Source organism: Dama dama, chromosome 7, assembly GCF_033118175.1.
Source record: "Dama dama isolate Ldn47 chromosome 7, ASM3311817v1, whole genome shotgun sequence".
Taxonomy (NCBI): Eukaryota; Metazoa; Chordata; class Mammalia; order Artiodactyla; family Cervidae; genus Dama; species Dama dama.
This window is the reverse complement of record NC_083687.1, coordinates 32,308,608-32,335,730: the sequence shown is the minus strand read 5'-3', so window position 1 is coordinate 32,335,730 and position 27,123 is coordinate 32,308,608. Positions and strand designations below refer to the sequence as shown.

Sequence of the window (27,123 nt, the reverse complement as noted above, 5' to 3'; positions counted from 1 at the left end):
CTATTATAGTACTGAACAGCTCCTAACCAACATTACATTGCATCTAGCTGAAAGAGCCCTGTAACAGTTTCATTTTTAAATGTCACACATTAAGCCTGGAAACGGTCATTTTAATTTGAGCAGCGGTAGTCTCTGGCTTTGCAGCCCTCACTGTGGCCACGTCGTAGGGATCCCAGGACAGGTCTGGGTCACGCATGCGTGGTGCGCATCCTGTCCCTGGCTGTGCAAACTTGGGCAGATCACTTTGCTCTTTGCTTGTTTCCGGGTAGTAAATTGAACGAACAACACCGCACTCATCAATGTGCCTTAATCCTTCTTTCCTTTTCTCTCCTTGCGGGTCAAGACTGAGCGATTGTGCTGATGGCAATGCTGCGGGCACATTCTGGTTGAGCGATGTGTCTGCCTGGTAAATATATTCAAGTTGATGGAGGTCGGGACGGAGTGGCGGATGCTGTCCAGAGAGGTAGGCTGGCAAGGAGGACGCGAGTACTCGGGTCAGAGAATAGGAACGGAGAAGTGGTGGTCGGAGGGGCAGCACGCCTGGGAATGTCCCCGCCCGCCGCCCCGAACAGGACAGGGCCTAGGAACTCAAAGCCGCGGGGCTGGCGTTCAGATCCTCTTTTTAAGAGGAGGAGAGTTATGAATCAAAACGCCACAGACGTAGGTGTCTCCATGTGCAGACCTCGCGGGGGGCTCCGCCACACTAAATGGCTCGGACCTTTCCTCCGAAGCCGCCGGAAGCGGGGGCGCACGGCCGGGCAGGGTTCGCGGACGCACTTCCGCTGGCGGCAGGTCTGAGGCTCCGAGGGGCTGGATCGGTAAGTGCGGCTGCCTCCCTTGGGCCGGGATAAGACTGGCGGGAAGACAGCCGGACGCCGCGGTGGGACCCCCGGGTCGGTCGGGCGCGGGTCGGGGGAGTCACTTCCTTGCTCTTGCCGGCGCTGGAAGTGCCGGCGGAGACCCCACAGGAGCCCGCCCCGCTGCCGGCCGGCGCTCCAGAAAGTTTCTAAGACTAGGACTCCTGGGTCAGTGATGTTAACCCGGGGAGTTCCATGAGGGCCATCCGTTTGTCCGACTCGGCCGCCTACTCCCGGAAGCCTTTTATGGTCAGCCCGGTCCTTGTGGCTTAAAGGATACACAGACAGCCAACACTTCAGAGGCTGGGGCACCGTGATGTGCCAGTGCGGTAACTGGGGAAAGGGTTTGTAGTCTGGCTGGTTAACTTACCATATTGTCTTATTCACTCGAAGATTTAAACTAGTAGAAGACAACACGTGTTAGTGGGCTCCGTATCCTTTATCTTGAGTTATTCCTGAAACAGTCTTTCTCCTACGGCTGGGAAAGTGGAGGTGTTTACCAAAGCTGCCCAGTGAGTTAAAGATGCTAGGTGCAGAGAAGGCACTAGAGGGCCTCCTTGCGTGGTCCTCTATTCTGTGTCCGGAAACCTAGAAGTGTACCAAAGCGTCATGCCTGGAGCCAGCGGCTGGGTGACCAAGTCACAGTGGTAACTGCAGCACTCTAAACTGAGGTCTTACTAAGTGCCAGGCACTGAGTTTAATTTATCCTCAAAAAGACGCTATATAATAAGGTCTACTGTTTAGTTAATCACATTGTAACATTATTTTTCTGGTTTTGGAATTGTGCTGTGGTTATGTAAGATGTTAATGTTAGGGGAAGCTGAGTGAAGGTTATAGGGACTGTTGTGTAACTTTTTTTGAAAAAATTTTAGGAAGTTTAACATTATTTCAAATAAAACATTGTTTAAAAGCCTCTAAGGTATTTTTACAGAGGGGAAACAAGTTTGGAGATGTTAAGCTACCACATATAAGAAAACATGACAGGATTCAAGCCGAGGTCTTTTGGAATCCAAAGCCTGTGCTCTTAATCACTGCCCACCATGCTAATCAGTTGTTAGTCCACATTTCCCTAAACCCATAGGCCCTGCTTAAGTCTCCTATTACATAGAAAACTGAAAGCATCTACACCCACACAGCCTGCTACCTACACTAACATAATTTTAGTATTCAACTGTCTTCCCTAAGTGTGACTTCACTATTCTGTTTCTTTATCAACATAACTTTAGTTGCCCTAAAAGATAAAAGTTGCTGATAATTATGTGGTTTAACAACTTACCCCTCTATCCATTTATGTGAACATCAAACACTTCAACTTTCAACAGATAGGATTTAGACTTTTCAAAACCTTCAACTGAAAATCTTCACCTATACTACTTTATCACTATCCTTGCCCAATCCTTATCCTGCCTTGAAAGATCTACCGTAAGCCCCCCAAACCTCATAAATATTCTGACTTTGCCTTCTCCCCTAGGAGGTACTAGCAAGACTATCAAAGTGCTCTCCATTTCTCATAAGAATAAACTTAACTTGGCCATATCAACTAATTGTTTTGCTGTTATTTGGAGGAATAAGGCATCCAACAATATTCCCAGTATTGTCAAAAATGCTGTCTCTTGACAAACATTCTTTCTCCTATTTAGAAAAAGGTATTAATTGCCTTAAACTTTTATTTTTTACATTTTCTTTATTGAATTCTCTTTAATTTGGGATTGAGATTCCTTTTTCTTCTAGAACAGAAAGATTAAACTTAGTGTGTGAGCTCAAATGTTGAATCAGCCTTCCTATCTTTTTAACTGTGGTTTCTGTAACCCTAGGAGTGTGCCCTAAAGGATAACACTTGTAGCAGCAATCCTCCTCTTGGCCCACTGGAGCAAGAATGGCCACTGTTTTTCATCTAGAGGTTCCTGAAGAGTCAATAAGGGCTCTTTGAAGTAACTAATAAAAAGGGCATGCTGGGAATAAGAGATCTGGCCCAAAAGAGAGCAGCCAAAACAACCAGGAGTTATTCCACCACCGCTTCCCATAGTTCTGCTACCAAGAGACTCCTTGGCCCTTTGCGGTCTTGTGCCAGCTCTGGGTATTCTACTATGAGCGGTTAAGGCCTGAGATACCCACCAAGGAACAGACGTTGGACTTGGTGGTGCTGGCGCAGCTCAACCAAACTGCCTGAGGAACTGCAGGACTGGATACAGAAGCAATCCAGAGAGTGGGGAGGAGGCAGTGGCTATGCTGGAAAATCTGGAGAGGAAGTTAATCAGGCCAGTGGATAGGAAAGGGCCCTATGCTCAGTGGGGACAGAGTTGGGAATTGGGCATCCAGGCTGGTCCTTTGTGGGATTTCTGGGGATCACTTACTCTATGGGCCCTTCAGTTGCCTAAATGAGCTTGCTTATCCTCAGGTTTCAACCCACGCCTGGACACAAGAAGTGCTTTCTGAGACATCGGTACCTCTGGATCCAGCTAAGAAAGCAGCATATCTCCAGCCTCACACCATGGAAATCCAGCTTAAGGACCCTCAACACCAACAGGATTGTGGTTAGTGTTGACACGTAGGTCATATAGCTCCCCTGAAGACCTTAGAATTGTTCATCATTCAGCAGATTTATATTAAGTACCTGTTATATTCCAGGCACTGTGCAAGGCACTGGGTGTAATAAACAAAGTGGACATGATCTGTTTTCATGGAGCTTACAACAATCTGACAACAGAGGCATTAAACAAACAACCACACAAATATGCTGTGATAGATTGTATATGGGGAGAGAGGTATGTCAGAGGTCTCTTTAAGAAAATAACACGGTAACTAATCCTAAAAGTAGAATAGGAATCAACCAAATGAATAGTAGAGGTGGAAAGCACTGTAGGCCAGAAGACCATGTGCAAAACCAAGTGGGAAGGAAATTGGTGGGTTTGAAAGATGGCCAGTGTGACTGTCTCCAAGCTGTCTTTTCCTTCATTTAGTGTCTTTTGTCACACAAACCCCCTTTCCCTGCATTATTTCTATATGGTTATAAATTCCGCCCTTTACTCTGGGCCCTAAAAATGTGACTACTGCAGGGAGAACATGGCTTGAATGAGATAATCTCTCACTTTTTTTTTCAGAAACTATTGATCATTGAGGAAGTGGCCACATCTCTCACCCTGAAAGAGTGGGGGTTGTTGGGACTCTACTCAGAGGAACTTCTGTAGGAAAGACAGGCAAAGAAATTATGGGATCATGCTTTCCTTGGATAAGGTCAGATGGGAGGCTAGGGTCTGCTAAAGAACCTCCTCTGTGTTACTCTTGTTTTCTTGAGATTCGCAGTCTCAAATGACCTACAGAGTGTAGTTTCAGGTTTGACAGATTCCCAGTGTTCTTTGTAAGAAGAGTAATAATGTCTCTGTGAGCTAAAGCAATTTCTGTCTCTTTTACCCTGTGTGTCTAAAGTCTAATCTCCTTGTTCTGCATGTTTGGACATGTCATACTTCTTTTTGGCTGATCTCTCATGTATTCATATATCTAAAGGTCTTCCCATTATTCCTCAGAACACTCTGCACAAAGTTGTTTCATGGTTCCATCTTGATACCTGCCACTGCTGGCTTCCTGTCTTGTTTTGTTACTCCCACAGTTTCTGCTCTTTCATCCCTCTCTACCCAACTTGTGGCCTCCCTGATGAACCCGCTCTTATCTGAGATCTTCTTCTATTGTTTACAGTGATTATTCATTAGATCCCTCATCATCCTCCCTGATTTTTCTCCACTCTTTTCTTGAATCACTCCCTCCCCATCCAGTGGCTGCTAATCTTCTCTTCCTTTGCCATCTCCCAATCTCCTCTTCAGATGTTGTAAAATCATTTTGTTAGTATATTGAAGCTGTGTATGTCTAATAAATGTTTCATTTTATTTCCTATATATTTCAGTGACATTTGAATACTGTGTTTTTTACTTCAGATGATGTGATAAGAATAAAGAAAGAAGAGCCGGATATAAAGCAGGAACTTACTGTAGATATGGAATCCCAAGAAAAGTTATCAGACCAAATCAATGGAGAGGCTTTTGAATGTGGAGAAACCCAAGAACATAAAGGATGGATGGAAAGATATCAGAGAAACACTTCAAATGAGAGGAGATTTAAGTGTGATGAATGTGGGAAAAGATTCACTCTAAAGTCAAGCCTCATTAGACATAAAAGAATCCACCCTGGAGAGAGATCCTATTCGTGTAATGTATGTGGCAAAACTTTCATTCAGAGCTCACAGCTTACTGACCATCAGAGAATACATAGCCAGTTAAAACCACATCAGTGTGATGAGTGTGAGAAAGGCTTTTATTACAGGGCACATCTTGTTCAGCATCAAAGGATCCACTCTGGAGAAAAACCTTTCCAATGTAATGAGTGTGGGAAAGCTTTTCATTACAGTGCAGGCCTTATTCGACACCAGAGGACCCACACAGAAGAGAAACCATACCAGTGTAATGACTGTGGGAAAGCTTTTCATTATAACTCGGGCCTTATTCGACACCAGAGGACCCACACAGGAGAGAAACCATACCAGTGCAACGACTGTGGGAAAGCTTTCTGTCTGAGCTCACATCTGATACAACATCAGAGAGTTCATACTGGAGAGAAGCCATACCAGTGTAGTGAGTGTGGGAAAAGCTTCAGCCAGAGCTCAGGCCTCTTCCATCACCAGAGAAGCCACAGTGGGGAGAAACCATATGAATGTGATGAGTGTGGAAAGGCTTTCAGTCATAGTTCAGCTCTTGTTGGACACCAGAGAATGCACAGTGGAGAGAGGCCCTATGAGTGTGATGTGTGTGGGAAAGCTTTCGGCTATAGCTCGCATCTTCTGGGACACCGAAGAATCCACACTGGAGAGAAGCCATATGAATGCCATGTGTGTGGAAAAGCTTTCCGGCAGAGCTCACACCTCATTGTACATCAGCAAATCCACACTGAAGAGAAGCCCTGGTAATGTCCAGAGTTATTTTCCATCTATGCTCATTCCTGTGGGACATCAAAAAAGCACAGCTAGATGTAGGGAACTCTGTGATCACTATTGCAATTTCAGCAGTCACTCGGAAATACTTACAGAAGCTGAGATAGACAAGCACCTGATGGTTTACCAAACAAGACACTAATGTTCTGCCACTAAGCACATCATGTGATGAACTATGACACTGGAAGTGTTCATTTCATTATTCTGAAACTTTTCTTCTCTGAAGCAAGTGGCTCCAGCACTCTAAATGTTCTGTTAGACATATAACAAGATTTTAGAGATTACTACTGTTTCTTTTCTCCTTCCCTTTCCATTCTTCCCCTTTTTTGGAGTTGGCTAAAGTATGAATTTAGAATTAACATCTGATCTACACTTAAAAAAAAAACTATGAGTTTTTTGTTAGCTTGATAAAATATATTAACCTATGAATTATATACACTAAAAATATTGTGTACTACAAAAGCTATTTTGTAATATTGGAATGAACTATGACTTGCATGGGTAGGATAGGTTAGGGGTGGTGGAGCAAGATTTATCTTGCAATTTCCCAGTGACTTTTCACATCTTAAACCAGAGAGAGCAAACAGGCCAATGGGTTCTATTTAGCCTGTGCATGCATTTTTCTCACAACGTATGATTATCTCTTGGTAATATAAAATTACTGCCACTACTTAAAGAGATTTTACATAAAATCTGACTTTCCAGATTCTCTTACAAAAAATGCATGATGTGGCAACACCAGGCACCACATTCCCATGTGGGAACAGTTGACTAGAGCTGACTGTTGTCTAATGAGACATGGTCCCCACTGCCGCATAGCTTCCTACTGTCTTATATACCTCCCTTCATTCATTTTGCCTGTGTGACCCCTACCACTGCCTTAAGGGTTTCTCAAGGAGACTTCAGGGCTCTAGGTCCCTTACCACCAAAACAGCTTCACTTTAATTAGTTTTATATATCGGCCTCCCAAATAAGATTTCTCTGAAGATTTTCTGCTAACAACAGTTTGAAGATTTAGATTAAATAATAAATTTTAAAATGTAACTTTTGAGCACCTGAAGGTAGAGGAAAGCCACTCTAAAATTTTCTTTAGATACAATTTATAGGTAATCTATTGAAAGTCAATAATAATAGCTTCTAAAGAAAAGCTATGACAAACCTAGACAGCATATTAAAAAGCAGAGACATTACTTTGCTGACAAAGGTCCGTCTAGTCAAAGCTATGGTTTTTCCAGTAGTCATGTATGGATGTGAGAGTTGGACCATAAGGAAGGCTGAGTGCCGAAGAATTGATGCTTTTGAACTGTGGTGTTGGAGAAGACTCTTGTAAGAGTCCCTTGGACTGCAAGGAGATCGAACTAGTCAATCCTAAAGGAAATCACCCATGAATATTCATTGGAAGGACTGATACTGAAGCTCCAATACTTTGGCCACCTGATGCAAGGAGCTGACTCAGTAAAGACCCTGATGCTGGGAAAGATTGAATGCAGGAGGAGAAGGGGATGACAGAGGATGAGATGATTGGATGGCATCATTGACTCAATGGACATGAGTTTGAGCAAGCTCCAGGAGACAGTGAAAGACAGGGAGGCCTTGTGTGCTGCAGCCCATGGGGTCGCAAGGTCAGGCACAACTGAGCGACTGAACAACAAAAACAACAAATTCTTAGAGACCAGTTAATCAGGTGAGATGAAAAACATAAAAACACATATGAAGAGAATCAACATTTAAGTGAAAAATTGAAAAAATGCAGGTCCAAAAGTAGAGATCATTTGGAGAAGAGAACCATTGAAATGTGAAGCATTCAGTAATAGAAGCAGTTGTGGGAAAGCAGTGGGTTAAGGTCTGAATGGGCAAGTGGGGAGGGGTGAAAAGAAAAAGCAGTTAAGAAAGGGAAAGACAGGGATAAACAGAGAAGGAAAGCAGCGGAGAGAAGTTAAGGGAAAAGGGGAAAGGTCAGAGACATTAGAAAAACAAATTTCAAACAGGAAATGGAAGCAATGAAAACATTATAAGTGAAAAAGCAATCTGTAAAGAAACATGAACGGGAGATTGAGGCTTTGCAGAGGCTGGAGTACTTGCTTTGATCATGGGTCTCCCGGTGACTTCAGAGTAATAATCAATCCTTTATTTCCATGCCATGTAGGCCAAATCCCTCATATGAAAGAACTGAACCTGTATTCACTAATGTCTTTATGAACCACTCAGGATCCTGGCCCTGTGTGCGTCTCTGAGATTTGAGACACAGGACACCTCTTTTCTCTACCACACTCTAAGCCCCAACTTGTTGAACTCTGCTCAGCCTGGACTCTACCTTCTTAGCAAAACCAACAAAGCAGAAGGATTCTCTTGAAGAGCAATAATATATTCTTGGCCTCTCTGGGATGCATTGTTGTTGTTCAGTCACTAAGTCATATCCAACTCTTTGGGACCCCGTGGACTGTAGCCTGCCAGGCTCCTCTTGCCTGTGGGGTTTTTCCAGGCAGTCATTCTGGAGTGGATTGCTGTTTCTTTCTCCAGGGGATCTTCCCAGTTCAGGGATCAAACCTGCATCTCCTGCATTGGCAGGCTCATTCTTTAGTTCTGAGCCACCAGGGGAGCCCCTCTCCCTCACCTGACCAACCACAAATCATTATCTTGGCTCTATTTTCAGACAGTATCCAGGATCTTGCCACTTACCACTCCTACTGCCCTAGGCTTGCCTATTCCATTAAAGAGGAAAAAGCATGTTGAGAGATAGTAATGCCCATTATGAATTAAATAATATCTGCAAAAGGAAAAGCCCTTTGCAAACTATTAACGATAGTAGCTACCATTTGTTGAACGCCAGTGTCCCAGACACTGTACCAAGCACCTTATTATATATCTCATGTAAACTTTACATCTCTTCTATAAGCTCTATTATATCTCAAACAGTGTCTACATATAATTTTTAAAATGAACAGTTTTATTATATTACAGTTAAGCAGCCTACTAAAATGTTTATAGAATAAGATCACACAACTATTTTAAACATTTAAAATAGCAAAAATTGGAAGTAAATGACAACAAAATGTCAACAGTAACTGCATATAGGTGATGAAAATAGATTCCTATTCTTTCTATTTCTTTTATATTCCAAATGGAAAAGTTAGAATTCATCTATACATGTAAACTTTTTAAAAATTAAAATGCTACAGAATATCTGAGCCTTCCTGGAGATGATTCTTTAATAGTTTTGTGTTTGTTTGGGGGTTTTTTTTCCGTTATTTAGTACTGACTTAGATTTATCAATTTCTTGAATGAATTTTGGAACTAATGGTTTTTCATTAAGAGTTTTAAAATTTTTCGGTAGCATACTTATTTCCTCACCTGCTATTATTTGATGAGATGCTGATATTATCTGATGAGGAAACATTGATAATTTTTCTCTCAGTTGGATTTACCATGGGTTTGTTGTTTTTATGGGCTTGTTTACAAAGATTTCATTCTTAGGTTTATTTATTAACATGACTTTTTCTATTTTCTAATTCATTTACTTCTCCTTTTATCTTGATTTCTTCTCTAACCTTTTCTTTGGGAGTTTCTTCCTCATTCTTTTTCTGATTTCTTGAGTTGAATTCTTAGTTCATTTTGTTTCTGTCTGTTTAAATATTGAAAGCAAGTGAGTGTATATATCCACCAAGTACTGATTTTTTTTAAGTTGTCAACTATTGTTTTTTCTGGGTTTTTATTTTGCTTTGTTTTGTTTCTTAGTCTTTCTGGGAGATATAACTAGAAGGGGAAGAGGGAAAGCTCTCCTTGTCATACACAAACTGGCTGCTTATGTCTTGGTAAAGAGGTCAGAGAGGCTTTATTCCAGTAGAGGAAGGACATACCTAAGCCAACAGCAGAGACAGAGTTTTAACAGGATATCCGTGACAATGGTTGGAAGCCTCATTTTGTCTGGTGTTCAACCACTCAACCCCAGCCAGTGCTCCAAGGGACTGGTGAGTTGATTCTCTGAAGCTGACGAGTGACTGAAGTCAGGGGTATCTGAAGAAGACTCAGCTACTCAGGAAGTTCATGGCCTGTAGTGAGGTTTGTGTTTGAAAACCTGGTAAGAGAATTTGATAGAACAAACATTAAATAAGGAGAGACATGCTAATAGTCCATCATGCACTGAAGGAGAAGCAAATACTTAAGCACTTTTTAGATTTTCTACTTGCTCAATTGGCTGTGCGAGACATATTATGCAGAGCAGGGGTTATCCTTTGTCTAAATTTTATAAAGCTTACTTGATAATTCATTTTTACACCCTTTCTAAATGTTCCACCTAGGTTTACTTGATTACTTGTATTTACCCTTCAGAAGCACAGGGAAGTTGGATCTGATTTTCATCTTAAAGGAGTTACATTCTTTTACAGGCTAACTTGTCAGGCAAAGAATTTCAGAGAGAGAAAAGAGATATTGCAAACAGGAAAATTATTTGTAAGTTGTGAAAAATAAACAAGGTTTAAAAAAATTATTTTTCTGTTTACACCAGTATTAGGCTTTTATAAAATTAAAACAAATATAGTGTATAAAAAAAAAAAGTGCGGGTTCTCTTTTATCCCAAGTGATAATCATTGAGAATGCATTTAAGATGATTATTTTACACAAATGATCATATCATATACTGTTTGTTTACTCGTATGCCTTTGGCATCTTATAGTTTTTACTTTTAAAAATGATTGGGCATGTAGAAATTTTAATTCCCAAATGTTAGATGTTTGGATTTTCCAATATAAAAAATGTTTGTGTACATGTTCAAACATTTGTAAAACTACTTTATATGGATAATTCAAAGCTAAGTTGCTGGATCAAGAGGTATGGACATACTAATTTTAACAGCTCTTGGCTTCCAAAAATTTACAACTAACAGTGCCTCTATTTCCACATACTTTTCAATATGAAATATTATCAATCTTTTTCATAATCCAGGATTTTAAAAATCTCATTGTTTTAATGTAAATTCTTTAATTATCAATTTTGGATCAAAATATTTTGTAACATTATGTTGACAAGTATAAATTAACATCACAAGTGAGTTCCAAGATTAGTAATTTGGCAGTAACAAAAATACAAATGCTCCAACTCTGCGCTCTAGTAAATCCTTAGCTCTAGAAATATACACTATGGATATACCCTTATACACAAGAAGTTATGTGCAGAGTAATTTATTGAAAAAGAAAACCTACATAACCATCAACAGGGTCACTATTAATAAATTATGGCATAGTTGAACCCTATGTGATTATTTTTCTTTAAAAGAAAAAAGAGCAAAATGAAAGAAGTCTTTTATGTACAAATTCCAGAATCAATTAGTAGAAGGGGGAAAAAAAAGTTGCAGAACTGCTACCGTGTGTTTGTGTGTGTGTGCGCGCGCGCGTAATTTACAATGTTGTATTAGTTCCAGGTATATAGCAGTGATTCAATTATTACATATATTTATATTCTTTTTCAGATTCGTTTCCACTATAGGTTATAATTCTTTATAAATATTGAACCCTGTGAATGCATTACATATTCATATTGTTTAATAATTGAGTCAAAAAATTTGAGAGGGAACTTTAAAAAAAAAAAAGGCAAAGAAAACATCAGCGAGGGATTAAGTCCCATAAGTCAAATGTTCACAAGTGGGGTCCTCCGCGAGCTAGGATTAGCTCCACCGAGGCGAGGCTTCCTAGAGCGGCCCGGAAGTGCCTGGCTGAAAGCAGCGGAGCGTCGATTGGTCGGTCAGTCTTTGTTCGGGCCGCCCCAAAGGACGCTAGCTGTCGCACCTGTTCCTCCTGGCGTGAGGTGAGTCTCTCCCGGTTCCTAAGTGGAGGAGGGGACAGGGCACAGTTGTAAGCAGCAACCCCCTCTCCACACCTCCCCCTTCCAGGCTGCCCCACCCCTCCAAACTGAGCTACGAGGGAGGACTAGGGCCAACATGCCCGGAGAACGGCGCTAGAGGGGAACAAGTGATTGTGAGTTGCTCTGCGAGGGTACTCTTATAACCCTCCTCCTGAATTGGAGCATGTACCCCACAACCACTGAATTCTACGGACCGGTCCACCTCAGGTTGTGGAATGAAAAAGCCTTTTAACAAAGTTATTTAACCCTCCTCCTGAATTGGAGCATGTACCCCACAACCACTGAATTCTACGGACCGGTCCACCTCAGGTTGTGGAATGAAAAAGCCTTTTAACAAAGTTATTAATATTCAGCGTTTACTCAATGCTTGCTGCCAGGCCAAGGGCTTTGCCTACTTATTTACACATCAACCCTATGAGAAACCTGAGAATTTTTACAGATGAGGATCCAGTAACTTGCTTTAAATTACACAACAGCCCAGATTCAAATTCATGCTCCTGTTTCAGTGTTCTTATTTACAGCCTCATATCAGACTGTTTGGGCTTCTCTGGTGGCTCAGACGGTAAAGAATTTGCCTGCAGTGCAGGAGACCCAGGTTCAATCCTTGGTCGGGAAGATCCCCTGGAGAAGGGAATGGCAACCCACTCCAGTATTCTTGCCTGGAGAATCTCATGGACAGAAGAGCCTGGTGGGCTACAGTCCATGGGGTCGAAAAGAGTCGGACATGACTGAGCAACTAACATGTATATCAGATTGTTTACTCAGTTTGGTAGCTTCCTTTTATTAGTGTTTGTGTTCAAACAGTTTTTGTCATTTCTCTATGGCAATAGGTTTTTCTCTGAGACAAGATTCTGAGAGATTCCCCTTGACTCAGCCCCAGATAGAGGATTAATCTCCTGAAAAACAGCCCAGAATGACCACATTTCTGGAACTTGAAGAACAAAAAGGACTTCTAATAGTTAAAGCAGAAGACCACTACAGGGGACAGGACTCCATCTCACAAAAGTCCAGTCCTCACAGAAGGGAACTCTTCAGGCAGCACTTCAGGAAGCTCTGCTATCAGGACGCACCTGGACCCCGTGAAGCTCTTACCCAGCTCTGGGACCTTTGCCGCCAGTGGCTGAGGCCAGAATGCCACACAAAAGAGCAGATTTTAGACCTGCTGGTGCTTGAACAATTCCTAAGCATTCTCCCCAGGGACCTGCAAGCATGGGTGCAGGCACACCATCCAGAGACTGGAGAGGAGGCAGTGACTGTGCTGGAGGATCTGGAGAGAGAGCTTGATGAACCTGGAAAGCAGGTGGGAAGGCGGTGGTCATTTGGCTGTGAGTTTTCAGGGTATATGCACCCAGCCAAAGCAAAAGGCATATGCAAGAATACCTGAAAATATTTTAATATTTTAATATGTTACCCTAGAGAAGAACAAGGCTTAGGGACTGACACTTCCCGTGTCAAATAACTGAAGTGTGACTGAGTAAAAAGAGACACTAGGCTGATTCTATGTCAGTTTGGAAGGCTAGGACCAGTGAGAAGCTATAGGAAGGCAAACAGGTGTCAGAGGAAAACAAAGAATTTTCTAACATTCATAGTTACCTATACACAAAATGCTTCCCTGGTGGCTCAGATGGTAAAGAATCCACCTGCAATGCGGGACACCTGGGTTCAATCCCTGAGTTGGTAAGATTCCCTGGAGGATGGCATGGCAACCCACTTCAGTGTTCTTGCCTGGAGAATCCCCATGGACAGAGATGCCTGGTGGGCTACAGTCCACGGGGTAGCAAAGAGTGGGACATGACTGAGCAACTAAGCACAACACATACATAAAATAGGCTACCTTGTAATAAAAAACTCCCCTTCAAGGAGGGGTTCCAGTAGATAACAAGGATATTGCAGAACAGCACTGTCTAATTGTGACCCATTCACATTTAATACCTGTAATTAAATATTCATTTAATATATGGTAATTAAATATAATGTGAGCCACATATGTAATTTAAATTTTTAGTAGCCACATTTGTGAAATTAAATATATTTACCCAAAATGTGTAATCATGCAATCAATATTAAACGAGGTATTTGACATTTTTTTTTCAGTTTTCAAAATTTGGTACGTATTTTAAATATGTCCATTTGTATTAGCTATATTTCAGGTGCTCAGTAACCACGTTTGACTAGTGGCTATCATATTGGACCACACAGTTATAGAAGCTGCTGCTGCTGCTAAGTCACTTTAGTCATGTCTGACTCTGTGCGACCCCACAGACAGCAGCCCACCAGGCTCCTCTCTCCCTGGGATTCTCTAGGCAAGAACACTGGAGTGGGTTGCCATTTCCTTCTCCAATGCATGAGAGTGAAAAGTGAAAGTGAAGTCGCTCAGTCGTGTTCGACTCTTCGCGACCCCATGGACTGTAGCCTACCAGGCTCCTCCGTCCATGGGATTTTCCAGGCAAGAGTACTGGAGTGGGTTGCCATTTCCTTCTCCTAGTTATAGAAGAAATGCCCCCATTTGGTGGAAGTTGAGTTCGATGATATTTAAGGTATCTCAAGTCCCAAGACTATGATTCTGGGCCTCTGCAGATCACTGTTAGAGACACTGAATTTTATTCTCCAGTGTCCTGAAGTGTAGATTAACCTCTTTCTCTTCGTTTTTAGTCATTATTGCCATTTGCAGTTGAATGATAGTTTGTCCTCTTTTCTGTGGCCCTGTTTCCTGGCACATGCTTCTTCTGATCTTGTTCTGAAGTTCTTTCTGTTCTTTCACAAAATCTACCTTACACACCCAAACGTACTTAATTTTTCCCAGGTTCCAGGCAATTCAGAAAGACAGGATGCACTTTTGGACAAGTTGGCTCCCTTGAGAAGGCCACATGAGTCATTGACTATCCAGCTTCATCCCAAGAAGACCTGGCAGGAGCAGAAATCTGGGGAGGCCCAAAGAAATGGTAAGGTGTAGGCGTTTGTGTATATGAAGGAAGAGCTGGTTCCTTAGAGATGAGCTTCCTCATTTTCTTCTTCTCCTTTTTAAGTTTTTCTGCTTGTCCTTCACTTCGCTGTGGAAGATTTTATCTCCCTTCCCCCCTTGACCTTATCATTAAACTTAGGTGCTATTTTTTAATGAGTCTTATGGGCAGGAGTTTCAGGAGGTAGAAGCTGAAAGATACAGATCATTTTAATAAGCTTTAGTAAGCTTAACTGTGTGGAATCTTCACTTATGTTCTGTAAGAAGCCATATAAAAAGTTTCTCTCCTCACCTTTGGGAGATGACAGGACATGCACTTATAAAATAGTGCACAATAATAATTAACATGTCAACATGCTAAATTCTATTGTGTAGAACACAGAGGTTATTATGATTAATGGCTTGTCTGTGCAAAACTTTAAATTCTAGATGGTTTTTCCTTATGTTTTTATACAAATACTTCTGGACAGTTTCACTCTGCTTCTCATTAGTGTAAATCCAGAAAAATACACACTTCCTATACCTAAAATTGTAGAGGTTTACATATGTGCTGCTACCAAAATAACATTTCAAGGGAATACTATGCAGTTAAAATATGAATTGTATTTTCTAATTCTAATCTACTGAAAGATGCCTCATGAAATCTAGCTATCCTGTGAGGCCTGTGGATTCTTAGGGAAGTCCATTTTGTCTGCATTCAACAGTGTGAATATGACTTTTTTCTAAAGTACCACCGTGGCAACTTTTTTAATCTATGTACCCTCCAACCAGGCTCCCCACCAAAAAACAGACAAGGAAAAAACAAAACAACTACCACACACACACACACACACACACACACACACACACACACGCACAAAACCCTGTAGAAATCACAATAAATACATTTGAAGAAATGCCTCTCGACTTTATTAAAATAATATAATATCTGGTCCAAATCCTCATTTTACAGTTGAACAGATATACCCACAGTGGCTGTGACTTTTCTAGGTTTCCACAAGAGTTAGAGGGAGAGCTGGGGCTCCTGCCTACTAGTCCAGAACAATATTTTAAAACAATCATGATAATAACCCAATAAAGCCAGTGTCTTTTAAAATAAATTTATTATTAAATAGACTTTTTTATGCAGGATCTTGTTTTAAAATTTTCATTCTGTCCATATCAGCAAGATTATGAATATTATCTGTTGGCTAGGGTAATGGAACTCATCTCTGTAAACATAACTTGGAATTATAATTGAGGTCATTTAATACAGAATTATCTTCATATATGAGAGAACTTGGAGAACTGAGTGTCTTGCAGTTCTTTCTAACACATTGTCAGGTATTTCAAAGGAAACTTTTTGGATATTGCTAATAACCCACAACACTGACTCTCTGGTAGCAGTAAGTGATAGTCTCCCTAACTTTGTTCCTGTTTCACTTCACTCAGCATTTAACCTTGTCCTTTCCCTCTAGACTGTCAAGCAAGTTGTACAAATGGTAATCAGATGGTTCTATGGACATATCCTCATCCCAGTGACCAGCAGAACTGGGCTCATCTGGAATGATAACGCAGTTCATGGATGTGCCAAAATAAAATTGGAAGAATAGCCCTGGCAGAAGATGCAAAAATGAAATAATCCTAATCTTGTCAGTTCTAAAACAGGATCTTCTAATATCATATTAGCCTGGGATTAGCTGGCAATTGGAAAAGATACATCAGCAGAGCCCTGAAACTCCAGTTGGCCAAGGAAACTGCATGTCCCTGAGATGAGAAAAGTTCACATTTGATAGTTTCCATACAATTTTCTTTACATTGTTCAATTGCAGATGTAATGGAGAGGGTTGAATTGCTAACCCTATATATATTTTTTTTAATTCTTTTGAAGTCCTGGTGAGGGATTTTCTCCAGACTTTTCTTGAAGTCATGGGAGAGAGATTCATCCTAAAGACTGGTAGATTCCTCTAAGGTAGTAACTGACTACAAGTGCCAACTCTTTGTGTTCTTTAAAAAAAAAATACTCAAAAAAAAAAAAATACTCATCTTCATCAGTAAGCCGCCAAAAACCAACTATCAGTGCCTCCAGTACGTAAAAGAAGCAGCTGAGCCAAGGTGTTGATGTTTGAAAATACTTTCTTAATGGTATAGTGGTATCTCTAACTTCCATGATTTGCTTAATGATCATTAACCTACTAATACTAACTTAGCAATACTTCTGCCACACATTATAATTTTCCACATGCTTTATCATACATTTCCTCATCTGATCAAACAATAGGTAAGGAGGAGGGTACAGAGGTGATATGGAGCCAAATGGTTATGATCTGCCAACATTTAAACAGTTATCAGTAGAGCCAGGACTGAAATCTTGACCTTCTGGCTCTAATCCAGTCCTTGTAATTCTAGCCAGAGATAAAATGGTATTTAGATTCCAAAACAATATCATTTTAGAGCAAATAACCAAACTTTTTTTTAATCTATTGCCTGATTAAAAATATGTATTGTAAGGAGGAAAGTAAAATTTGAGGAAGATTTGGTAGCAAGAGGACGTTGTGATGACAGTGAAAAGTGGAGTTCACTCAGTCCAGAGCCAGTGTTTTCCATTCCCAGCCCAGGCACTGAAATGTTCTGATAGCTCTTGCTGTTTCTCCCATCATGCCAAGTGGACCACTGAAAACCATGTGATTAAATGATTGTTGCACAGTTGGGATGCCTAGACCTGTTGAGATGGAGGTTTCAGCATAACCAAACAGGTGACATCCAACATTAGACCCTAGGATTACCCCCTCCAAATCATTAAAACACCTACTTCCTTATAAAATTTATTGAGTACTTGCTGTGTGTCAAGTTCCATGCTAAGCTTGGGGTTGAGGATATGGGATCAGGAAGAGGCAAAAGAGCACATCCAATTTAGGAGGTTAGGGAAGACTTCTGGAGGAGACAGCATTTGAGATGGACCTTGAATAATAGGTAGGTCAGTGGCTCTCAAAGTGTGGTCTCTAGACCAGCAGTATCTATCATACCAAGAAGTGCAAATTCCTGGGCTGCACTCCAGCCTTATCAGATCAGAAGCCCTGGTGGTAGGGAGTCCAGCGGTCTGTTTTGTTAAGCCATCCAGATGATTCTGATGCACAATAAAGTTTGAGAACCACCCAGCTAGGATTTAGACAAGAAGAGATGATAGCGAGGACATCAGTTTCAGAAGAAAGGATTCAACCCAGAACATATGCCAGACCATCTACTGTCACTGCCTGCTTATCTTCCTCCGTCTATTTATCCTGACTTGCATGTTTTCTCTCTGCTTTTAGCTGTTATTTATACACACTTCTCTCCCTCGATGGTTCCTACTCAGTACATTCCTCTCAAATTCCTCATCCCATTACCCTCTCCAATCACTTTTACTAGGTTTTACTCGTACTACCTATGTTTCAGACCCTTTAAATTTCTCCCAAAATACCTCCCTCCCCTTCTTTGTTTTCTAATCTCTGTTTATCACTCTTAATTATTTTTGGCATATCTGGAGTTCCTGTTTACCACTCTGCATTTGCACATGATTGCCTTGTCCACATTTTTGCTTTTTCTTCTCCTCCTAATTTATTCCCAAATAATAATTCTGATGTCATCCTTAGTGGCCTCTTCGTAAATTTCTTCCCTATATTGCCAATATGTGTTTTGATGGTGCCAGTTATCTAATTTGTGCATCGTATGTGATTTTTCATTTTTATAACATAATTTTAACATTTACATGTTCTTTATTCCATGGATTTCTTGCTTCTCAAACCTAGAATAGGGCCTATTCGTATACTGTACATTTGTTACAGGTGATGAAACCAAGACTAAAACTGAAGAGTTGTCCCAGAAGGAAGATAAATCCAAAGACATGGAATTCCTTGGGAAGATAAATGACAGACTTAACAAAGATATTCTTCAGGATCCTGAATCCAAAGATGCTTTTGAAAGTGAGGGCATTTTCGAGTGGCAGCAGAGGAAAAGGAGATGCTATAAATGTGATGACTGTGGAAAAAGTTTCAGTCATAGCTCAGACCTTAGTAAACACAGGAGAACGCACACTGGAGAAAAGCCTTATAAATGCGATGAATGTGGAAAATCTTTCATTCAACGCTCACATCTCATTGGACATCATAGAGTACACACTGGGGTGAAACCCTATAAATGTAAAGAATGTGGGAAAGATTTCAGTGGGCGCACAGGTCTCATTCAGCATCAGAGAATCCACACAGGTGAAAAACCCTATGAATGTGATGAGTGTGGGAGGCCCTTCCGTGTAAGTTCAGCCCTTATTAGACATCAAAGAATTCATACAGCAAATAAGCTCTACTAACATGGTATAAGTAACAAAAGTTCTTTAGCCACTCAGGCCAAAGTAGTTATCAGAGAAATCTACCTTGGAGACCTTGAGTATCCTAAATGTAGGCAAAGCTTCAATTATCATTAAAAATTTCTCTGGCACCAAAGAATTTACCTGAGTAAAATTTCATTTTATTTCTAAATTAGTCTTAGAGTTGTACACCCTCAAAGTCTTAACATGAAAAGTAGTTTGGAGCATTGAGACCATGCTACCCGTTTTTAGTCTGATGTTGATTCCAGATTGTTACCAAAGTGTCTACCATCTGATCTTGACCAGAGGGCAAGGATAAGAGTCAAGAGAGGTACAGAAAGATTTCAGGGCAGAGACAGCCTGGAGTGATAGTGGCAATAAAAGAAAGTCCAGTGGGACCTGGGATAACTGCTGCCATAAGGCAAAGGAGGCATGATGTTAAAGGAGGTCTAAGTAGTTGTTAGTACTATGGGATTAGTCAGTGCCCTAGTAAGTCTGTAGAAACCCACAAAAAATTGATGAGGATGCAGCCAGTTGGAAAGAAGAGCTCTGAGTCCAATCACAGCCACAGTTTCTGGAAATGAAGATGTTATATGTTAGACACTGTAATCCAGAATCACTGAGTTCTAGCAGACAGCCATCCTGGAATGATGGCACCTGCTCTAAAAGAACCCTAAACATGGAAGGCAGTTTCTCAAATTGTTGTGAAACATGCATCACTTCTCCCATCATTTTTGGAGGGAGGCAAGAACTTGTAGTTTTCATGAACTAGTAGAACAGACAGTGACAGTTAAGAGGCACCTAAAGGGAGTATGGGGACAGTTCTTTCAGACACAGGTGGGGGTGGTGGTTAAACTGGTGATTCTGAATGGGGAACCAATAGCTATGAAGGGAAGAAGTGATTGACAGTTGGGGAGAAGGGGATGTCAGAGGTATGCACAGGCATTGGTAAAGAGAGAGGAAACGAGATAGAAGAGGAAGGGATGGAATGAAAAGAGAATGATTTAAAAAAAAACAGGAATAAGGGTATAGGGAAAGGAACAAAGATAAGAGATGGTGATAGAGAAAAGGGTGACAATTCTAATATTGACATCAATAATTGAAACAGTGGGGCACATGTCACAAGCCATGCAAAGGTGAACAGATCAGCTTATCCCAAGGTCATTGAGTCATACATGCACATGTTATTTATGTTATCTTTATTGAGTCTACAGTCTCATCCTGAGCATGAAATTATTTCTTTATAGTCTAACCAAAAAGTCCATCAACAGTGAACACCTACTAGAAACTTTGAAATGCTTCAAAACAACCTGTTCTCCCCTTAGTAATATCACAAGAGAGATTAAGGTTCTAAAAGAATAGATCTCTCAGTCTTTCTTACTCAAATCCTCTAGAGCACAGTTTCTCAACCTTGGTTTTACTGACATTTTCACCCAGATGATTCCTTGTGGATTTGTCTCTGCACTGTGGGATGTTTAGCAGTTTCCCTGGCTTCTATACCCCTAGAGGTCACCATTAGCCCCAACTTGTGACAAGCAAACATTTTTTAAGAGATGCAAATATTCCCTGAAAGGCAAAATCTTTCCCCTACCCCACCAGCCTAGTGAAGAATCACTGCTCTATAGGAAAATAATCTGATTTTCATGACTGTTCCACATCATATAAGATTCAACTTAGAAATATATATGACCAGCACTACTAGACCATTTTACTACCCCACAAAATGATTCCCATAATACCTAAAATCTATGCAGCATACATGCTAAAGTAGTCTACTTTAGGAAGCCATACCTCACTTAGTTTTGAGCACCAGAGGAATCTGTCCTCAAATGTGACCTGTATAAAGAGCTTACAGTTGCATTTTTCTAGACCTTCTTCCCTCTACCATACTTCTGATACTACCCTCTCCTTTGCCCCTTTTGACCCAAGGATGAACAGACATTTTATCCTTTAACTATCTGTGCTGTCCAATACATTAACCACTAGGTACATGTGGCTATTTAGCACTTGAAATATGGCTACGCAACTGAGGAACTAAATTTTTTTTCACTTTAATTTAAACTTAAAAACTGATACTCAATTCAGTTATTGGAAAACCTTTAAGTATGTTTAGAGTAATTTGGGTATATAATTTTCCACTGAGTTTTATGCAATCTCAATATAGATCAAGTACTTCCAATGAAAATTGAATAACAGTTGAGATGTGTAATACGCGTAAACACTGGCTTTCAAAGATTTAGTATGAAAAAAGGTATTAACTTTCATTTATAAGTTTAGATTTTAAAATAATATTTTGGATATACTGGTTTAAATAACATATTAAAATTAATTTCATCTTTTTACATTTTTAATGTGGCTACTAGAAAACTTAAAATTACATAGGTGGATACATTACATTCCTATTTATTGGACAACATTGATCAAGATCTCATTCTCAGGGCAGGTCCCATTCACTATGTTCCAAACCACCTCAATTTTGTACAGCCAAGTTCTGCTGTGCCAAAGACTTTATACCTATTTCTTTTTATTCATTAATCCAATAAATATTTGCTTAGTGCTTAATACCTCTCTTCTAGGTATTAGGGCTATAGCAAGATATAACAAGATAAATAAGATCCCTACTTATATAAGCCTACATTACAGTAAAGGGAGACAAGACATATCAAAGAGGATTAACAGTATGTGGAATATAAACAATGAATTGAAACAGAGTGACTGACTACTACAAGTAATCAGAAAAGGCTTTTCTGGAGAGCTGACATTTTAACTGAAATATAAATGTCCAGCCTTGGGAATTTCTGCAGAAGACCATGCCAGGCAAAGGGAATAACTAATAGAGCCTATATGGTAGGAATGAATCTGATGTGTTTACAGGAAATGAAAGAAAGTCATTGGGTCTAAAGCACTGGATTAAAGGAAATGTGGTATAAAGTTAGGCTAAAGAGGTGAGCAGGGGATATGTATTCTAAGCATGGGGCACCACTGGAAGGGAAGGACATGATCTGATTTATCTTTTTAAAAAATCCTTCTGGCCCCTTAGGGAACCAAGAGTGAGAAAAGAGCAGAAGTAAGGAAACCAGTCAAGAGCCTACTGTAGTAACCCAGATGAGAGAAGGCAGTGGCACCGACCAAAGTGGACATGAAGAGAAATAAACAGATTCAAGGTATATTTTGGAGAGAACGCCAGAACAATTTGCTAAAAGAAAAGACTGGTATAGACCCCTAAATTCTCACACAAAAAGATGTTTAATACTGGGTTAAACATTTGAAATTCCATTTTTGTACAGTCAAATATCATCAATTTCAAATGATTTAACTTGGTAGAAACAAAATAAGAACAGAGAAGAATCTAGAGAGAAATGGAATAGGAAAAGGGACTCTGAAGGGCCTAATTGTGAAATGAAAATCTGTATACTTTCCTCCTTAAAACTCTCTGTGGAAGGTACCCTTTGTTAAGCTCTTTGTCTAGACAGAAACTGCCAACAAACCTGATTCAGAACACCACTATAATAACATGTCTCAGTACAGACTTTCTTCTGGATTGCATATTTCCTAAACTGGTAAAATCAGGTTATCAATGAAAGGCAGTAGAGCAGAGGTTAAGAGCAGACCTGGGTATGAATCCTTGCTTTTCCTGTTTCTAATTATATGACCTTGGCATATCCATTTTCTGTGCCTCACATCCCCCATCTGTAAAACAGTGGTAACATGGTGTCTACCTCAAAAAGTAGGAATTACAGAAGGGACCAAATGTTTTGGGTTTAAAACAGTGCCTGCACATAGTAAATACTGTTAGCATTAGACTAGGCCAATAGTGCTGTTAAGTCTTTTTGTTCATCAAAATGCATCATGTTCAGCATTTCTTCCCCTCAAAGCTGCTTAAATTAGTTGAGTGGTATTTCGTCTTCATGAATTCACTGCAGCAACTGTTGCTGTTGTGTATGTGTTTTCCCGTAATGCTAACAATTACCCTAATTCTGAACTGCTCGTTAAATACCTAACCCCAGTCCCAGCCCGGACGGGCCCACCCGACGGAGAACACCATCCGCGCCGCCCTCACATGGGCACTCACCCGCCAGCCCTCGTCTCCCGGCGCTTTCCAGCCCCTGGCGCTGGGCCGAGCTCACAGCGCCGTTTACCCGGCCGCAAAGGCCGGCCCGGGAGCTCTGGAACCGTTAGCTACCGGAAGTGGCCGAGACGCGCGAGAGCGCGAGGCAAGGGGCCGGTCTTTCCCGGATCCAGAAGCACTGAGGTTGGCGCCTGGGAAGGAACTCAGGACCCCAGGTGGAGGAGGCGGAGAACCGTTTGAGGGATCCGAGAACTCCGTCATTTAAGTGGGTTCTTGGGAGAGAAAGGAAGTAGGTCATCTTTCCAACATGAACTTGAAATAAGTCATGTTCTTCTATACCGTCCTCTCTCTCATTTTCGCTGTTTTACACACCTCATTTTTGGATTCCTAGAGAAGGCTTTCTGATTAAAGTGAAATCTGAGCCAGACCTTGAAGGATGGACAGTTTAGATAAGTGCAGAGTAGTAGGAAGTGTACTTCTAGCAGAAGGGTCAGTATGAGCAAAAGTGTGATACTGAGTGAAATAGCAGATAGGAGAATCAAGCCACCTTCTATTAAGTCAGACATTAAAGAGATTTGCAGAAATGTGAAATGATTCCACCCCTTTTACTTTTTTTGAAAATACAGATAAACTTCATAAAATATTAAAGTAACATAAAATGTTACCTAACATGTAATGGGTACCTTACTATTATTTTAAAGAAAAACTTTTAATTCCTCAGTTTTAATTTCGAACACAGCAAATCTTGTTGGATATGACCCATGTAAACAAACTCTTTGGAGTCCTCACTAGTTTTTAAGAATATAAAAGGAGTCATGAGAACAAAATATTTGAGAATATGCTATTCCATATACTATATGAAGTGATGCTTCTGAAACTAAAATGTAGAGCAACTATGGAAAATGCAGGAATACCTTGAGGCCCTAGGTGTGGGAAATGTTTGGAGTCTTATTAGAAACATGTCATCTGCTTATACAAGCAGGGAAAGTATGAATGACCAGAGTCTTATTTTTTTGTGTTTTGGTGGGTCTTTCATTGCTGTTGGACCTAGTGACTCAGGAAGTTTAAAATATGTTCTAAACCCTGGTGTGGCTAATTCTAGTAGTGATTTAAAAGGGTTAAAAGTTTATTTTTCACAGTAAGAAGTCAATAAGTAATATATCTATACTTGAAAAATTCAAGAAATGTTAGTGTTAACATGTTATTTTTAAATGTGGAGGTTAGTAAAAAAGTAAGGAGTTAAAGTGGTTGCCTCTGAGGAATAGATATTGATAACAAAAGGGAAGAGTGAGGCCTGGTGTTTATCACACCATAAGCCTCAGAGTACTATTAATTTTATTTACTTTTTAAAAATGTCTTTTTATTAGTAAAATGCACAAATCAGATGTGCAACTCAATGAATTTTTATAATATGTGCAACCATGTAACTACAACTCCAACCCATAGTAAACTTTTATCTTCTGTCACCACAGATATTATGAATCTTGATATTAATTTTACTTAAACAAATGCTCACACAAGGCTACTTTTATTCAACGTAATAGGTAGGAAGTTAGACATGAGCAACTGGAGGGGTGGCCTGGCTGAAAGGGATGCAATCTGATCTCTAAACTCCATCCCAGACACACCCAGGAAAGCTCACAGATAGGCTACAAAATAACCACAGAGACATTTCAACTCCTACACATGGACCCTAGGCACACAGTGGATACAAAATGACCAGTGACTTCCCCAAGTAACCTTAGGCTATTAGGAGCCTATTAAGGATTCATGAATATTCTGCATCTAATTATAACAAAATTATGGGAAGACATAAACAATACAACTTGCTGTCATATAACATAACTCAGCCTTGAGTTATAATATAACTCAGCCTTGAGTATATGCCCATTTGCATTCCCTTTCATTTATTGGTGGTGAGTGCAAGCCCTACTTCGCACTAGGTATAACCAAAAGAAGGAAACTGGAAGTATAAAATGGGGAAGCCAAGAGAGCTCAAAAGGAAAGACGAGGAGGATTGGACTAATGGAAGATCTATCTGTCTTTGTTGTTCTACTTTTTTTGGTCCATTGCTCCAGAAAAAGAAATAAACCAACATAACAAATTTTTTTAGATTTATTCATGTTGTTCATCTATCAGTGCCATACTTAGTTACTGAGTTGTGTCTGACTCTTTGTGACCCCATGGGCTATAGCCCACCAGGCTCCTCTGTCCGTGGGGATTGTCCAGACAAGATTACTGGAATGGGTTGCTATGCCCTCCTCCAGGGGATCTTCCCAACCCAGGGACTGAACCCAGGTCTCCCACATTGCAGGCAGATTCTTTACCATCTGAGCCCTCAGGAAAGCCTTATCTATCAGTAGCTGCTTTTAGTTTCTGACTGTATGATCAGTTTAGTTTCTGTTGTATGATCATAACAGTATTTGATTTTCTCTTCTCCTTTTGATGAACTAATTTGGGCCTATTATGAATAATTACGAATTATGAATAAAGCTGCTATGGACTTAACGGTTTTATGTCTTAGGTAAAAATACCTAGGGGTGAAATTACTGGGCTATAATGTAGGCATTATTTAATTTTATTAAAAATTGCTACTTTTCAAACTAGTTGTACCATTTTACACTCTAGCAGTATATAAGAGTTCAGTTGCTTCATGTCCTCACTTCAGTTCAGTTCAGTTGCTTAGTCATGTCTGACTTTTTGCGACCCCATGGACTGCAGCATGCCAGGCCTCCCTGTCCACCACCAACTCCCGGAGTTTACTCAAACTCATGTCCATTGAGTCGGTGATGCCATCCAACCATCTCATCCTCTGTTGTCCCCTTCTCCTACCTTCAATCTTTCTTCAGGGTCTTTTCCAATGAGTCAGTTCTTCACATCAGGTGGCCAAAGTATTGGAGTTTCAGCTTCAGCATCAGTCCTTCCAATGAATATTCAGGACTGATTTCCTTTAGGATGGACTGGTTGGATCTCCTTGCTCTCCTATATCCTTTCTAGCACTCAGTATTGTCCGTCATTTTCATTTTAGCCATTCTAATGGATGTGTGATGGTCTTAATTTTATATTCCCTTGATGAATAATGATTTTTAGTACCTTTTCATGAACTTATTGATAATTCATATATCTTCTTTGGTAAAGTGTGTGTCCATAACTTTTGCCTATTTACGTTTGTTTTCTTATGATTGAGCTGTAAGAGTTCTTTATATATTCTGGATACCAGTTGTCAGAAATATGTATTGAAAAAATATTTTCCATTCTAAATGGAATATTTCCATCCTAAGTATTTTCCATTCCATTTTTCATTTCTTAAATGGTGCTTTTTGCTGAGCAGAAAATTTAAATTTTGATGAAGTCAAATTTAGCAATTTTATCTGTTATTAGTGCCTTATGAGAAATCTTTGCTTAGGTTACACTGTTTCATTTCTACTACCTATGTGTACAACTTTGATTTTAAAAACTTGTTTTTTAATGTAAAAATGAAACAGCATAGTTCTAGTCTGTTGACAGTTATTTTCAGTTTTCATCTCTGGTGGGAAGCAAAAACTGTGAAATAACAAAAGTATTTTGAAAGAGTTGAAACACTGTAACTTCTGTGTTTATTGTTATTTGTTTTATTGTGATGATTAGCTGACAAAACTCTTACAAGCAAATCAATACTACTAAGGCTTAGTCCTGAGGACAGACATTTTTAGGTTAAGGTTGGGGACTGGATAGAAACATTGGTGGTGGTGGCTATCAGCAGGATCAGATAAGGAGGGAAAATTAAGACGAAGATTGGAGGGATACCTGAAAACCTATCATAAATGGATAGTTAGAAAAAATGTTAAAGGAATAAAAATGGGGGACCAAAACAGCAACAAAAGTAAAACATTTTTCATGTGAAAAAAAATCAAGGAAAACCTCCTTTACAATGGAGTCAGGAAGCCCTGACGGAGAGCTCTCACACATGTACTAGTATTACAGCCTGCATAACCAGTAAGAATAAGGAAAATAAAAATTATTTTAACAAGGTCCGCTTCCGCTTATATGGAATTCTTTGCACAAAAGTCTGTCTGTCACAACTTCTTATTCATGATGATAAGA

General features: G+C 40.1%; 2 protein-coding genes and 1 long non-coding RNA gene across 7 annotated transcripts; 2 read left to right on the top strand and 1 right to left on the bottom strand.

The window, feature by feature from the left end:
- The first annotated feature begins 112 nt into the window (after positions 1-112).
- Positions 113-9,018, top strand: LOC133059765 (zinc finger protein 239-like). Of its 3 annotated transcripts, none has more exons than XM_061147348.1 (3): positions 113-463; positions 3,256-3,391; positions 4,787-9,018. In XM_061147348.1, exons 1-3 carry the CDS (start codon positions 425-427, stop codon positions 5,809-5,811), a joined length of 1,200 nt encoding a protein of 399 aa, XP_061003331.1. In that variant the 5' UTR covers positions 113-424; the 3' UTR covers positions 5,812-9,018. The 3 variants fall into 3 exon arrangements, with proteins under 3 accessions (XP_061003331.1, XP_061003332.1, XP_061003329.1); XM_061147349.1 differs by having other exon boundaries at positions 115-406; XM_061147346.1 differs by lacking the exon at positions 113-463 and adding an exon at positions 691-818.
- On the bottom strand, positions 8,797-23,157 carry LOC133059805 (uncharacterized). The gene is made up of 3 exons (XR_009693624.1): positions 23,044-23,157; positions 12,784-12,980; positions 8,797-11,652 (listed from the first exon to the last, which is right to left on the bottom strand). It is a non-coding gene; the product is annotated as an uncharacterized LOC133059805 (long non-coding RNA).
- On the top strand, positions 11,514-26,894 carry ZSCAN16 (zinc finger and SCAN domain containing 16). 3 transcript variants are annotated; one of them, XM_061147358.1, is made up of 4 exons: positions 11,514-11,634; positions 12,522-12,991; positions 14,495-14,633; positions 22,012-26,894. In XM_061147358.1, the coding sequence occupies exons 2-4, from the start codon at positions 12,605-12,607 to the stop codon at positions 22,023-22,025; spliced, it is 540 nt and encodes a 179-aa protein (XP_061003341.1). In that variant the 5' UTR covers positions 11,514-11,634; positions 12,522-12,604; the 3' UTR covers positions 22,026-26,894. The 3 variants fall into 3 exon arrangements, with proteins under 3 accessions (XP_061003341.1, XP_061003338.1, XP_061003340.1); XM_061147355.1 differs by lacking the exon at positions 22,012-26,894 and adding an exon at positions 18,454-19,143; XM_061147357.1 differs by lacking the exon at positions 22,012-26,894 and adding an exon at positions 16,108-18,514.
- Positions 26,895-27,123: the final 229 nt, after the last annotated feature.

Coding starts and splice junctions, on each gene's coding strand:
- LOC133059765 (XM_061147346.1), top strand. CDS start 708: ATGGCTCGGACCTTTCCTCCGAAGCCGCCGGAAGCGGGGGCGCACGGC. Junction 819..3,255: donor GGCTCCGAGGGGCTGGATCG/GTAAGTGCGGCT, acceptor GCTTATCCTCAG/GTTTCAACCCACGCCTGGAC. Junction 3,392..4,786: donor TCAACACCAACAGGATTGTG/GTTAGTGTTGAC, acceptor TTTTTACTTCAG/ATGATGTGATAAGAATAAAG.
- ZSCAN16 (XM_061147355.1), top strand. CDS start 12,605: ATGACCACATTTCTGGAACTTGAAGAACAAAAAGGACTTCTAATAGTT. Junction 12,992..14,494: donor TTGATGAACCTGGAAAGCAG/GTGGGAAGGCGG, acceptor AATTTTTCCCAG/GTTCCAGGCAATTCAGAAAG. Junction 14,634..18,453: donor TGGGGAGGCCCAAAGAAATG/GTAAGGTGTAGG, acceptor CATTTGTTACAG/GTGATGAAACCAAGACTAAA.